We start from the raw sequence: 15,210 nt of genomic DNA on the forward strand, positions 1-15,210 counted from the left end.
GTTACAGTGAGGGTCTCCCCATCACCAGGTTAATGAGTTACAGTGAGGGTCTCCCCATCACCGGGTCAATGAGTTACAGCGAGGGTCTCCCCATCACCGGGTCAATGAGTTACAGTGAGGGTCTCCCCATCACCGGGTCAATGAGTTACAGTGAGGGTCTTCCCATCACCGGGTCAATGAGTTACAGTGAGGGTCTTCCCATCACCGGGTTAATGAGTTACAGTGAGGGTCTCCCCATCACCGGGTCAATGAGTTACAGTGAGGGTCTCCCCATCACCGGGTCAATGAGTTACAGTGAGGGTCTCCCCATCACCGGGTCAATGAGTTACAGTGAGGGTCTCCCCATCGCCGGGTCAATGAGTTACAGCGAGGGTCTCCCCATCACCGGGTCAATGAGTTACAGCGAGGGTCTCCCCATCACCGGGTCAATGAGTTACAGCGAGGGTCTCCCCATCACCGGGTCAATGAGTTACAGCGAGGGTCTCCCCATCACCGAGTCAATGAGTTACAGCGAGGGTCTCCCCATCACCGGGTTAATGAGTTACAGTGAGGGTCTCCCCATCACCGGGTCAATGAGTTACAGTGAGGGTCTCCCCATCACCGGGTCAATGAGTTACAGTGAGGGTCTCCCCATCGCTGGGTTAATGAGTTACAGTGAGGGTCTCCCCATCGCCGGGTCAATGAGTTACAGTGAGGGTCTCCCCATCACCGGGTCAATGAGTTACAGTGAGGGTCTCCCCATCACCGGGTTAATGAGTTACAGGGAGGGTCTCCCCATCACCGGGTCAATGAGTTACAGTGAGGGTCTCCCCATCTCCGGGTCAATGAGTTACAGTGAGGGTCTCCCCATCACCGGGTCAATGAGTTACAGTGAGGGTCTCCCCATCGCTGGGTTAATGAGTTACAGGGAGGGTCTCCCCATCACCGGGTTAATGAGTTACAGTGAGGGTCTCCCATTGTTTGATTGTGAAGCTGTGGTCAATAATCCATCTTCCTTTGTCTGTTTCACTTTGCAAGTTCCCTCAGCTCCTTTGATGTGTCCACAAGCTCCTGATACAGCAACAGCCAACTCAGTGAGAGTCCGCTGGAGTCTTTCAGCTGACGATACTGTGGAACATTATCAACTGTACTATAGACAACTACCTGCAGACAGCACACAGCAAGACGAGGCACCTGGAGGTTTGTGACTGAGGGGCAGGGGAATGAAAGAAACTGAATTCAGATGGTGGAGTGACATGTTCACATTGGTGGTGATGGTCAAGAAGCAGATCCACAGTCAGTCCCAAATCCTGGCTCGTGCTCTGCAATCCAACAGCTCTTCACCCTGAACCCTAAACACAATCTCAGGCCGCGGGCTTCGTTCCCGTTTCAGGGTATCCAGGCCACCAATGGTGGAGTGATTAAAATCGGGGACGCTCAACAGGACGGAGTTAGAGGAGCAGAGATATCTCGGAGGGTGCTGGGAGGAGGTTACACTGATAGAGAGGAGAGAGGCCATGGGGGGGGGATTTCAAAAACAAGGATAAGAATTTTAAAATCAAGACATTCCCTGACTGGGAGCCTGGGCGGGTGGGACAGAGGCTGATCCCGGACGGCACTCGCTGTTGGCAGCAGAGTTTTGGATGACCTCAAGTTGACGGAGGGAGAATGTGGGAGAGCAGCCAGGGGTGTGTCGGAATGGCCCATTCTACAGGTGACGAAGGCTTGGATGAGGGTTTCAGTAGCTGATGAGCTGAGATGGGGGTGAAGCCTGGCGATGTTACAGAGGTGGAAATAAGCTGTCTCAGTGATGGCACGAATACAAGATTGGAAGCTAATTAGAGGCTCAAATATAATCCAGAGGTTGCAAACAGTCCTGGTTTAGTCTCAGACTGTTGCCAGGGCATGGGATGGTGTCAGTGGCGAGGGAATGGAGACAATGGTACAAACATGCTCAGTGTGTGGGGTTCCTGTCGGTGGTTCTGCTCCCAACAGTGGAGACTGGGCTCGTTTACTCTTTCCTCTGAGCTGAAGCCTCTCACCCTTGGCTTATTGCTGCAGTTTGTCCCAATGTCCTTTTGAACTTCCCGAACACCAGTCCCATGGACCTGATAACTGGACAGAAGATTCCCGACCAGTGCAATGCACACCATGGCTTCAACCCCAAAACAGCAGGATCACAGTCTGAAATCCCCTGACTGCACTGTCCTGAACTGACTACAGTCACTGCCAGAATTGTCCCAGAGTTTCCTGCAGCTGATTCTGGTCCTTTCATTCGATTCTTAATAATCACAACATTGACCTGCCAGACAATTACTGCATTACTCATTAATCCCCTGCAGCCACCAATTCATAAATGCTTCAAACTGTCCACCTGCTGAGCTGCTCCTTTAGTGACTGATGTCTCCTGTGTCTCTCCACAGACACGTCCCTGAAAGTGAAGGAAATGTACCACACGGTGAGGAATTTGAAGCCTGACACCGTGTACGAATTCTGGGTCACAGCCACAAACTCAGCCGGGACAAGTGTCGAGAGTGACCGGCTCAAACACACGACAGGTAAATACACTGGGTGCTCACCAGGGGAAAACTGGCCATGAGCGGGTGCCTCTGTGGTACAGATCAGAAATACCCGACGGTGACATTTCCTGGGACTGTGCTGGTGTCAGCCGCGGAATTAATCCGATCGTCCACAATCTAGAACTGGCAGCGATTTCGGAGAAAAGATCAAATGTTCAGGATAGAGCAGTGACCAAGTGCACAGGTTCCCAACCTAACAGGTGACCCCAGGGTTAACACTAAGCTACGGTTCCACAACCACACGTCCCCCCAGACACAAGGCTGTACAAGTGCTGATATTTCACCCCTATGTGTGTGTGTCCGCTGCTTAATACAAGGTGACCCGGAGAAAAGGGTCAGACACAAAAGGTCATTCAGCACAGGAACAAGGAGCAGATATTCTGGGAGGAGGTTTAGCCCCATCAAGTGGATAGAGTTGGTCAGGCGACTGAGTGGAATTTGGATCGAGTTTCTGTGATGCTCCCGCTCTGTTGAGGCTCCGAGATGCTCACACTGATTCTGCATTTCAGTTCCCTCAGCTCCCACTATCAAGAGGAGAGCGGTAGCAAGCTGCCAGGATGCCATTCTCATCGAGTGGGAACCTGGGAGCGGGAATCCCGCAAATTCCTACACGGTGGAATTCTGCCAGGTCTGCAGGGGCTGCAACTGGAGGGAATCTCTCACAGAGTGAGTACCAATCAGATTACAGAACAAAGATTAACATGAAACCAGCGGATTGCCCACCGTTCAGGTATAAAGACAAAGGGCCCAACCTTTCAACCCTCCCTCCTAGTCTGCAGGACCTGGGGCTGCAGCGCCCCCCAAAAAAATAGGCAGTGATAGTGTCCCAACACCCGAACCCCACATCACTGCACAGAATGACCCCCGAGTCAGCTCCCTCCCTGGTCGGAGTGAGCCCCGAGTCAGGTCCATCCCTGGTCGGAGTGACCCCCGAGTCAGATCCATCCCTGGTCGGAGTGACCCCCCCCCCCCGAGTCAGGTCCATCCCTGGTCGGAGTGACCCCCCCCTCGAGTCAGGTCCATCCCTGGTCGGAGTGACCCCCCCCCGAGTCGGCTCCATCCCTGGTCGGAGTGACCCCCGAGTCAGGTCCATCCCTGGTCGGAGTGACCCCCGAGTCAGGTCCATCCCTGGTCGGAGTGACCCCCGAGTCAGGTCCATCCCTGGTCGGAGTGACCCCCCGAGTCAGGTCCATCCCTGGTCGGAGTGACCCCCCCCCCCGAGTCAGGTCCATCCCTGGTCGGAGTGACCCCCGAGTCAGATCCATCCCTGGTCGGAGTGACCCCCCCCCCCCGAGTCAGGTCCATCCCTGGTCGGAGTGACCCCCGAGTCAGGTCCATCCCTGGTCGGAGTGACCCCCCCCGAGTCAGGTCCATCCCTGGTCGGAGTGACCCCCCCCCGAGTCAGGTCCATCCCTGGTCGGAGTGACCCCCGAGTCAGGTCCATCCCTGGTCGGAGTGACCCCCGATCAGGTCCATCCCTGGTCGGAGTGACCCCCCCCGAGTCAGGTCCATCCCTGGTCGGAATGACCCCCGAGTCAGGTCCATCCCTGGTCGGAGTGAGCATGTGTGTTAGGTCCAGAGTCAGTGTGTTATTTCCAGAATCCAGTTTATGCTGGAGAATTTTTTTTCGAAAGGGCTGCTTCTGGCACTGAACAAAAACAGATTGTTTTTATTTCTAGGTCTCTGACTGGGATAACTTCATGTAAAACATTAATTGAGCTGGAGGCCAATGAGAATTACCTTTTCTATGTCAGAGCGCTGAATGAAGGTGGCTGCAGCGAGAGGAGTTCACCCATGAACATTCGAACCACAGGTAAGTGTAGGAGAAGCCTTTCCCAGAGCTGTGTGGAACCTGAGGCTATCACATGTTGCAGGAGTTACATCCAGATCTCCAACTGCCTGGGGATCGGCTACATCATATCCAATATCAATAAGACAGACCTTTCTCATATCACACTCGTTCTCTCTTACTGTTTCTCTATTATTTTAGTCATGAATCTTTGCCTGAAGATTGGAATTTTCTCTGACGGACTCTCTGTTGGTCACAGGAACCCAGTTGTATCTGATTGAACAGACAGCACATCTCGCACTCTCTATCCTCGAGGATGGATTGACAATTGTTCATGACGAGGAGAGTGTCTTCATCGACCGCCCAGCTTATGACGACCAATTTACAAGGTGAGTTAGTGAAAATAAAGAACATTTCAATTTCCAATATTCTTCCGTTCCCTGGGCCTAAAGCCACTAACCAGACAGACACTCAGGTAGGACTAAAAGCAAAAAACTGCGGATGCTGGAAATCCAAAACAAAAACAAAAATACCTGGAAAAACTCAGCAGGTCCGGCAGCATCTGCGGAGAGGAGCACAGTTAACGTTTCGAGTCCGAATGACCCTTCAATAGAACTGTTCTGTTGAAGGGTCATTCGGACTCGAAACGTTAACTGTGTTCCTCTCTGTAGATGCTGCCGGACCTGCTGAGTTTTTCCAAGTATTTTTGTTTTTGCTTAGGTAGGACTGTCTACCACTTTGTTGAATACTTATTATTTAGCCGTTAAGCCTCGATACTGGTTGTTGAAAGACTCTGTTGTTTGAGCTTATAACATAAGGGGACACTTAGGTCAGTACTGAGGGAATGCTGCACTGTCAGAGGGTCAGTACCGAGGGAGTGCCGCACTGTCCGAGGGTCAGTACTGAGGGAGCGTGCCACTCTGTCAGAGGGTCAGTACTGAGGGAGTGCCGCACTGTCAGAGGGTCAGTACTGAGGGAGCGCGCCGCTCTGTCGGAGGGTCAGTACTGAGGGAGTGCCGCACTGTCGGAGGGTCAGTACTGAGGGAGTGCCGCACTGTCGGAGGGTCAGTACTGAGGGAGTGCTGCATTGTTGGAGAGGCCATCTTTTGGATGAAATGTTAAACCGAAGTCCAGATTGTCTGTTCCAAATTTCCAGGTACACTTTGAAAATTCCTGACATCAAGAACACCTGGTGTCTTGGTCAACATTCATCCCTCATTCAGAGATCAGATGAAGTGGTCATTCATCTCATTTCCCCTTTTCATTAATTAGCCAACAAAACAAGTCACTGAACTTTAATATAATTCAATATGTCAAATGCTTTCAAATATTTCAGGGAATTGTGATAGAAACAGGAAACCATAGACTCCAGTCACATTTGGCTAATTGGGAATCCAGATATGGCTAATTGTATTTCTAATTAGTAAATAAATATATTGGCACTCATTGGTCACATGACGGTCATTCACACAGAATACGTGTCAACTTTAACCTTTTTGTGCATTTGCCAGTAAAATGATGAGGTTGAAGAGTGTCCAAGTGTAAACTCCGGGGCTATTTACTTTCTCGGTTATTGCTCACTGGGTATCAGCTGGTGTGTAAGACCAAAACTTCAGCCAGCAAACATTATGGAAACAAAATAATATTGGGTACAGATGGCAGATCTCATTGGAAGAGTCGGGGAGGGGAAGTGGGTCTGGGTGGAGAAGGGGCAGGTGGGGAGGGGTAGAGAGCGGGGGGGGGGACAGTGCATCTGGCTGGAAAGGGGCAGGTCTGATGTGTCTCCTGTGATTAGTCACTGGTTCTAGAAACACCAGTGTTTCCTCCTGACCCACTGTTCATTGGTCAGTAACATTGATAGGTGTGAACTCACTGATTGCTCATGTTGTGACTTGCTCTTACTGGTAGCTGTGCCGCTGTCATGGGTCAGTTAGTGCCCATTCGAGGAAAACATTACTGGGAGGTCGAAGTGACTGAACACACGGAGTACAGGATTGGTGTTGCCTCACCGAACATCCCACGGGAAAGTTACCTCGGCTCAAACATCACATCTTGGTGCATGAGACACACACTCAGACCATCCAGGTATGGAGTGAACACAAACTCATTCAATCACACTGGAGAAACTCCACTGACCATTAATCCTTTACAAGAGTCACAACTTTTAACAACCTTATTCTACTAACCCCGTGTCTCCCTCTGAATTCTTTTATATAGAAATCATTTAAACTTTAAATCATGAATAATGAAGCCTCGACTCTGGGGGTTGTCCTGGAGCTAACAGCCCCTGGTTACTGAAGTTGTGCTTCTGTAAGTTTGGCTCCTTCACACAGTATCTGTAAAAGGCGGTGGAGTTGCACTGCTGGTTAAAGGGGAAATTAACGCAATAGTGAGGAAAGATATTAGCTCCGATGATGTGCAATCTGTATGGGTAGAGCTGAGAAACACTAAGGGGCAAAAAACGTTAGTGGGGGTTGTAAATAGACCCCCAAGCTGTAGTGATGTTGGGAATGGCATTAAACAGGAAATTAGAGACACGTGTAATAAAGGAACACCTGTAATTATGGGTGACTTTAATCTGCATATAGATTGGGCAAATCAAATTAGTAACAATACCGTAGAGGAGAAATTCCTGGAGTGTATACGGGATGGTTTTCTGGACCAATACGTTGAGGAACCAACTAGAGAATGGGCCATCCTAGACTGGGTATTGTGTAATGAGAAAGGAATAATTGGCAGTCTAGTTGTGCGAGACCCCTTGGGGATAAGCGGCCATAATATGATAGAATTCTTCATCAAGATGGAGAGTGACGTAGTTGATTCTGAGACTAGGGTCCTGAATCTTAATAAAGGAAACTACGATGGTATGAGACACGAGTTGGCTATGAGGGATTGGGAAACGTTACTTAAAGGGATGACAGTGGATAGGCAATGGCAAACATTCAAAGAGCGCATGGGTGAACTGCAACAATTGTTTATTCCTGCCTGGCGCAAAAGTAAAATAGGAAAGGTGGCCAAACCATGGCTTACAAGGGAAATTAGAGATAGTATTAGATCCTAGGAAGAGGCATACAAATTGGCCAGAAAAAACAACAGAACTGAGGATTGGGAACACTTTAGAATTCAGCAAAGGAGCACCAAGGGATTGATTAAGAAGGGGGAAAATAGAGTACGAGAGTAAGCTTGTGGGGAACATAAAAACTGACTGTAAAAGTTTCTATAAGTATGTGAAGAGAAAAAGACTGGTGAAGACAAATGTAGATCCCTTACAGACTGAAACAGGGGAATTTATAATGGGGAACAAAGAAATGGCTGACCAACTAAATACATACTTTGGTTCTGTCTTCACAAAGGAGGACACTAATAATATACCAGAAATGTTGGGGAACACAGGGTTTAATGAGGGGGAGGAACTGAAAGAAATCAGCATTAGTTGGGAAATGGTGTTGGAGAAATTGATGGGATTGAAGGCCGATAAATCCCCAGGGCCTGATAATCTACATCCCAGAGTACTTAAGGAAGTAGCCCTAGAAATAGTGGATGCATTGGTGGTCATCTTCCGAGATTCTATAGACTCTGGAACAGTTCCTACAGATTGGAGGGTAGCTAATGTAACCCCACTATTTAAAAATGGAGGTAGAGAGAAAACAGGGAATTATAGACGTCAGTAGTGGGGAAAATTCTAGAGTCCATTATAAAAGATTTAATAGCTGAGCATGTGGAAAACAGTGGCAGAATCAGACAGAGTCAGCATGGATTTACGAAAGGGAAATCATACTTGACAAATCTACTGGAATTTTTTGAGTATGTAACTAGTAGAGTTGATGAGGGGGAGCCAGTGGATGTGGTTTATTTGGACTTTCAGAAGGCTTTCGACAAAGTCCCACATAAGAGATTAGCGTGTAAAATTAAAGCACATGGGATTGGGGGTAGTGTATTGAAATTGATAGAAAACTGGTTGGCAGGCAGGAAACAAAGAGTAGGAATAAACGGGTCTTTTTCCGAATGGCAGGCAGTGACTTGTGGGGTACCGCAGGGATCGGTGTTGGGACCCCAGCTATTCACAATATATATTAATGATTTAGATGAGGGAGTTAAATGTAATATCTCCAAATTTGCAGATGACACAAAGCTGGGTGGGAGGGTGAGCTGTGAGGAGGATGCAGAGATGCTTCAGGGTGATTTGGACAAGCTGAGTGAGTGGGCAAATGCATGGCTGATGCAGTAGATGCGGTTAAATGTGAGGTTATCCACTTTGGTAGCAAAAACAGGAAGGCAGATTATCTGAATGGCTATAAATTGAAAGAGGGGAATGTGCAACGAGACCTGGGTGTCCTCGTACACCAGTTGTTTAAGGTAAGCATGCAGGTGCAGCAGGCGGTAAAGGCGGCAAATGGTATGTTGGCCTTCATAGCGAGAGGATTCGAGTACAGGAGCAGAGATGTCTTGCTGCAATTATACAGGGCCTTGGTGAGACCACACTTGGAATATTGTGTGCAGTTTTGGTCTCCTTATCTAAGGAAGGATATTCTTGCTATAGAGGGAGTGCAGCGAAGGTTTACCAGACTGATTCCTGGGATGTCGGGACTGACATATGAGGAGAGATCGAGTCGGTCAGGATTAGATTCGCTGGAGTTCAGAAGAATGAGGGGGGAATCTCATAGAAACCTATAAAATTCTAACAGGACTAGACAGGGTGGATGTAGGAAGGATGTTCCCGATGGTGGGGGAGTCCAGAACCAGGGGTCACAGTCTGAGGATACGGGGTAGACCAGTTAGGACTGAGATGAGGAGAAATTTCTTCACCCAGAGAGTGGTGAGCCTGTGGAATTCACTACCACAGAAAGTAGTTGAGACCAAAACATTGTATGTTTTCAAGAAGGAGTTAGATACAGCTCTTGGGGCGAAAGGGATCAAAGGATATGGGGAGAAAGCGGGAGCAGGCTATTGAGTTGGATGATCAGCCATGATCATAATGAATGGCGGAGCAGGCTCGAAGGGCCGAATGGCCTACTCCTGCTCCTAGTTTCTATCTTTCTATCTTTCCATTTGTGAGAAATTGAAGGAAGTAGGATTAAGAAATCCTCTTATCTCCGAATATTCTTTCATTAATGCTCTTGCAGCAGTCACTCAAATCCTTTCCATCCATGTCTCAATCTTGTATTCCTCCGCATTTGCTCTGGATCATTGGAATAGGTGGTTAATCAAAACACAGCAGCTTTGCCATTAAATTTAACCCTAGCCTGTTCTGGACAGGACCTACCCCACCCCCCCCACATCACTCTCACACTGGGGGGGAAGGTGGGAGGGGGGGGCAGTGTTGGGAAACCCCACCTGTCACTCTCACTCACAGTGGGGGGTGGGGTGGAGGAAAACAGAAGCCTCTTCAGCAGTAGTGACCGCAGTCACCCTCCCCCTATTCCATTCCCTCCTGATTGAGTCAGGACTTGGCTGATGGTTTTGTAAATAATTCCAGAGCCTGAATCGGGTGCAGCAGGGCAGGAGCTGACACTGCCTGTTAGTCGAATGCCCACCCTCACCCCAGACCCCCCGTTACTTTTTAAAAATTAATTTACGGGGTGTGGGTGTCGCTGGTTGGGGGGGCCAGCATTTATTGCCCATCCCTAATTGCCCTTGAGAAGGTGGTGGTGAGCTGCCTTCTTGAACCGCTGCAGTCCCTGTGGTGTAGGTACACCCACAGTGCTGTTAGGGAGGGAGTTCCAGGATTTTGACCCAGCGACAGTGAAGGAACGGCGATATATTTCCAAGTCAGGACGGTGAGTGACTTGGAGGGGAACTTCCAGCTGGTGGTGTTCCCATGTATCTGCTGCCCTTGTTCATCTAGATGGGAGAGGTGACAGGTTTGGAAAGGAACTAGAAGATGCCGCCCCTCTCCCCAACCTTAGCTCTCACTCTTGCCCTGCCGTATTGATGGGAACTAGAGATGGAGCCATAAGTCATGAACTCTGAGCTACGTTTTAGACAATGTCAAGTGGCAGGACTGATTTACTACCTTTCCTGATGCATTTCAGTCTCCGAATATCCGTGTCGGAATGATCTGTGGTTCTGTGAAATGGAAGAGTGAGCTGTTTCTGTTGGAGACATTCTTTTGTGCTTTAAGTTTCTCTTTTGTACCTGCAGGAGTAAGTTCGAATTCCTTCACAATGGGATCACCCCGGACTTGAGAATCACCGTCCCGCCCAAGAGAATCGGAATTCTTTTGGATTACGACGCGGGGAAACTTTCCTTCTTCAATCCTGACATCCCTCAGCATCTCTTCACATTCTCTCAGCAGTTTCAGAACCTCGTCAATCCTTGTTTCGCTTTGGAAAGTTCTGGCATTTTAAAAATCGGTCATGGGATTCCCATCCCCGAGTTTACAAAATGACCATGAAAAATCTCCCTTCAGGGTGAGCCGCAGCAAACATTGTGTGGGATTGGGTTTTAGTTCAAAGGAAATCATTTAAACATGCAGTGCTTTTCAGGAGTAGTCACAGGGATGAGATGCTGATGGGGTCTGTGGGTTTGCAGTGCCACAGTTCAACCACCAGAGGGGCCCAGTGAGCATTGACCTAGTGGCGGACACTGGTACTGCAGGCCCATTCATTCACTGCCTCAGGACTAGTCCCCGCCTCACCACGCCCTCATATCTTCATTCATTTTTTCCATGCCAGTTGCCCAAACCTGATCCTAACCCCACCCAATGGCCACACACAACAGCCATAGCTTAAAAATCAGGAAAAGGAATTTTGACAATTTCTCCTCTCTTTTACCCAGGGGTTCCAAGGGCAATTTTAGCTTTTCTTTGCACTGCCCAGAGATCATCAACTCCTGTTCTATATAAAACCTAACACTCTGTTCCCCACCCCCCCTGCTCCGAGAGGATCTGTCAATTTATACAACAAAGTGAATACTGATACCACTGTGTCAGACAATCAGTTGGACGCAGAGTGGGACTTATAGCAAACAGTCTACAGAGTCTATTTAAAAAGCGTCTCTGCGAGCTACAACGAACAGAACTCATGCCTGAAACTACAGTAAAGTCTCCTGATAAAACCAGGGTGATATTTCCAGTAAAATGCAGTGAGTGGAGGATAGTTACATTACAGGGATACAAATGTTGTGCTTAAGACCAATTCTAGTCACTTACCACTGCAGTGTCCAGGTGAGATTGACAGGAAATTATCTAATCATCCAGCGTGGACTTGATGGGTCGAATGTCCTCCTTCTGTGCCATAAATTACTCTTGCCATTCTAACTGGAAATAGCAGTGTCAATGTATCTAGTGATGTAGGATATTGAGCACAAACTTGGAGAGTTTAGAGGCTTTGAATCTATGTTTAAAGTTGTGACAAACCTGTTTGATAAAAGTAAATTGTAACTAGTCAATGAGGCAAAGACAGTTTTATTAAAAAGAGGTGAATGTCCCAGGTTAATAAGTCATGTTGGAGGGAAAATTAAAATGGGTGCCATAGGGACAAGATGAGGCCATTCAGCCCTTGAGCTGCTCCTCCGTTTAATTAAATTATGGTTGATCTGTACCTCAAACCCATTGAACTGCTTTCATTCCAAGTACCTTGATAATTTTACCCAACCAAATTTTAATCAAATTCTGTCTGAAAATTTTCAATTGACATCCAGTATTCACAACCTTATAGCAGAGCCTTTTCCAGATTTTGAATATCTTTCAGCTGAAGAAGTGTTTCCTGATTTCCCTCTCAAATGACCTGGCTCCAATTTTAACATTTTAACAACTTTCCCCACCAGAGGAATGCAGTTTACCCCAGAGGAGTCTGCCCAAGGCTCCAAGCAAAGTACTCATTCAACACCACGCTGTTTCTCCGGTCTCCGGGTGCAAGTCCCCTTTTTTACCCCTAATCGGCCCTACTCTTTCTTTTATCACCCTTTTATTATTTACATACTTATAGAAGACCTTGGGATTCCCTTTTATGTTTGCTGACAGTCTCTTTTCATGCTCTCTCTTTGCTTTTCTTATTAGTTTCTTCACTTCCCCTCTGGTCCTGCTATATTAGAACCATATAAAAGTTACAGCACAGAAGGAGGCCATTCGGCCCATCTTGTCCATGCCAGCCCGAGGACACCCAGGTGCCCTTTCTAATCCCACCTTCCTACACCCGGCCCATAGCCCTGCAGCTTACAGCACTTTAGGTGCAGATCCAGGTAGTTTTTAAAAGAGTTTAAAGTTTCTGCCTCTACCACCAACTTGGGCAGTGAATTCCAGACATTCACTACCCTCTGCGTAAAAAAGTTCTTCCTCATGTCCCCCCTACACCTTCTGCCACTTATCTTGAATCTATGTCCTCTGGTTCTAGAATTCTCCACCAAGGGAAACAATTTTATCCTGTCCACTCGATCTATTCCCCTCATAATTTTGTACATCTCAATCAAGTCACCTCTCAGCCTTCTTTGTTCTAAGGAGAATAACCCCAGCCTACCCAATCTCTCTTCGTAGCTACACTTTTCTAACCCTGGCAACAGTCTTGTAAACCTCCTCTGCACTCTCTCCAGAGCTATTATGTCCTTCCTGTAATGTGGTGACCAGAACTGCACACACTACTCCAGTTGTGACCTCACCAGTGTTTTATACAATTCCAATATTATGTCCTTACTTTTATATTCTATACCTCTGCCAATGAAGGAGAGCATTCCATATGCCTTCTTTACAACCTTGTCTACTTGAACTGCTGCCTTCAGGGACCTGTGTACTTGTACGCCAAGATCTCTCATTTCATCTACCCCTCTTAGTATATTCCCATTTATTGTGTAATCCCTGTAACTGTTTGACCTCCCTAAATGTATGACCTCTCACTTCTCTATGTTAAAATCTATCTGCCACTTTACCACCCACTCCACCAACCCATCTAGATCATTTTGGAGATTATGGCTATCCTCTACACTATCCACTACTCGGCCAATCTTTGTGTCATCTGCAAATTTCCCAATCGTGCCCCCCACGTTTACGTCCAAATCGTTAATATATAACACAAACAGCAAGGGTCCCAACACCGAGCCCTGTGGAACACCACTTGAGACAACTTTCCATTCGCAAGGACATCCATCGACCATTACCCTTTGTTTCCTGTTACAAAGCCAACCTTTTATCCAGTTTGCCACATTACCCTGAATCTCATGGGCTTTTACTTTCCTGACCAATCTGCCATGTGGGACCTTGTCAAATGCCTTGCTAAAATCCATGTACACAACATCCACTGCACTACCTTCATCAACCCTTCTTGTCACTTCCTCAAAGAATTCAATCAAATTTGTGAGGCAAGACCTTCGTTTAACAAATCCATGCTGACCATCCCTGACTAGTCCGTGCCTTTCCACATGACAGTTAATCCTATCTCTCAGGATTGATTCTACCAATTTGCTCACCACCGATGTAAGACTAACTTGGCCTATAATTGTTTGGCATTTCCTTTGATCCCTTTTTAAACAATGGAATTACGTTTGCATTTCTCCAGTCCTCCTGTACCTCCCCTGTATCTAGTGAAGATTGGAAAATGATCCTCAGAGCATCTGCTATCTCCTCCCTGACTTCCTTCAGCAGCCTCGGAAACAATCCATCTGGCCCTGGTGACTTATCAACTTTCAAGGATTTCAACTCTTCGAGTACATCCTCTCTCTTTATGACTATCCTGTCCAATATCTCGCAGTGTTCCTCCTGGACTACTATATCTACATCCTCCCTTTCCTTTGTAAATACAGAGATAAAATATTCATTCAAAACCCTTCCCACAGTCTCTGCATCTACACACAAGTTTTCATCTTCATCTCTGATAGGTCCCACTTTATCCTTAACTAACCTTTTAGCATTAATGTATTGGTAAAACATCTTTGGGTTATCTTTAGCTTTACTTGCTAATCTTTTTTCATGCCCTCTCTTTGATTTCCTTTTTTACTTCGTCCCTGCACTTCCTATATTCGTCTAGGCTATCTGCAGTGCTTAGTTCTTTGTGCCTATCGTACGCTTTCTTTCTCTGTTTGATCTTCCCTTGTATTCCTCTAGACAACCAGGGAGGTCTAGATTTGGCAGTACCGCTCTTATTTTTGTTGGGGACATGTCAACTTTGTACAATTAGGATCTCGCTTTTTAGTGCTTCCCACTGGTTTTCCACTGTTTTATCCTCCAGCAGTGCTGACCATGTCCACCTCAGCCAAGTCCCTTCTCATTTCTGCAAAATTTGCCTTCCCCAGTTCAAGACTTTTACTCCTGCCTTATCTCTGTCCTTTTTCATGGTAATGCTAAATCTAACTGAATTGTGATCACTGTCCCCGATATGGTCGCCAACTGTCACTTCACCCACTTGCCCTTCTTCATTCCCCAAGACTAGGTCTAGAATTGCATCTCCTCTTGTTGGGTTTGTCACTAATTGGTTGAAAAAATTTTCCTGGACACACTGCATGAATTTTTCTCCCTCAGTGCCCCTTATATTGTTTGAATCCCAGTTGATATTAGGATAGTTGAAGTCTCCTACTATTATTGCCCTCTTGTTCTTACAAGCAGAATATTTGTTATTCTATCTCCCTTTCACTATTTGGGGGTCTGCAGTATACTCCCAGTAGTGTGACTGCCCCTTTTTTATTTCTAAGCTCAAACCATAAAGCCTCGTTTGTTGACCCATTTAGTATATCATCCCTTCTCACAACTGGAATTGATTCTTTAACCATTAGTGCTACCCCCCCTCCTTTTTTATCTCCTACTCTATCCTGTCTGAATATTCAGCCTGATTCCCCTTTGAATTTTCTACCCGACGTCTGTCGTACATGTACTTCTTCCTTTTCATCTTCACTTCTATCTCTCTCATCATCCAGGGCGCTCTGGATTTATTTGTCCTA

General features: G+C 47.1%; 1 protein-coding gene across 1 annotated transcript in view; it reads left to right on the forward strand.

Moving 5' to 3' along the window:
- Positions 1-11,831, forward strand: part of fsd2 (fibronectin type III and SPRY domain containing 2) — a 31,353-nt gene extending 19,522 nt beyond the window's left edge. The window contains exons 7-13 of the mRNA XM_078530197.1: positions 1,018-1,179; positions 2,403-2,537; positions 3,068-3,224; positions 4,238-4,371; positions 4,607-4,736; positions 6,256-6,432; positions 10,489-11,831. Of these exons, the coding sequence (XP_078386323.1) occupies positions 1,018-1,179; positions 2,403-2,537; positions 3,068-3,224; positions 4,238-4,371; positions 4,607-4,736; positions 6,256-6,432; positions 10,489-10,735 (1,142 nt within the window). The 3' untranslated portion in view covers positions 10,736-11,831. The remainder of the gene's footprint in view (positions 1-1,017; positions 1,180-2,402; positions 2,538-3,067; positions 3,225-4,237; positions 4,372-4,606; positions 4,737-6,255; positions 6,433-10,488) is intronic.
- Positions 11,832-15,210: the final 3,379 nt, after the last annotated feature.

Source organism: Cetorhinus maximus, chromosome 26, assembly GCF_964194155.1.
Source record: "Cetorhinus maximus chromosome 26, sCetMax3.hap1.1, whole genome shotgun sequence".
NCBI lineage: Eukaryota > Metazoa > Chordata > Chondrichthyes > Lamniformes > Cetorhinidae > Cetorhinus > Cetorhinus maximus.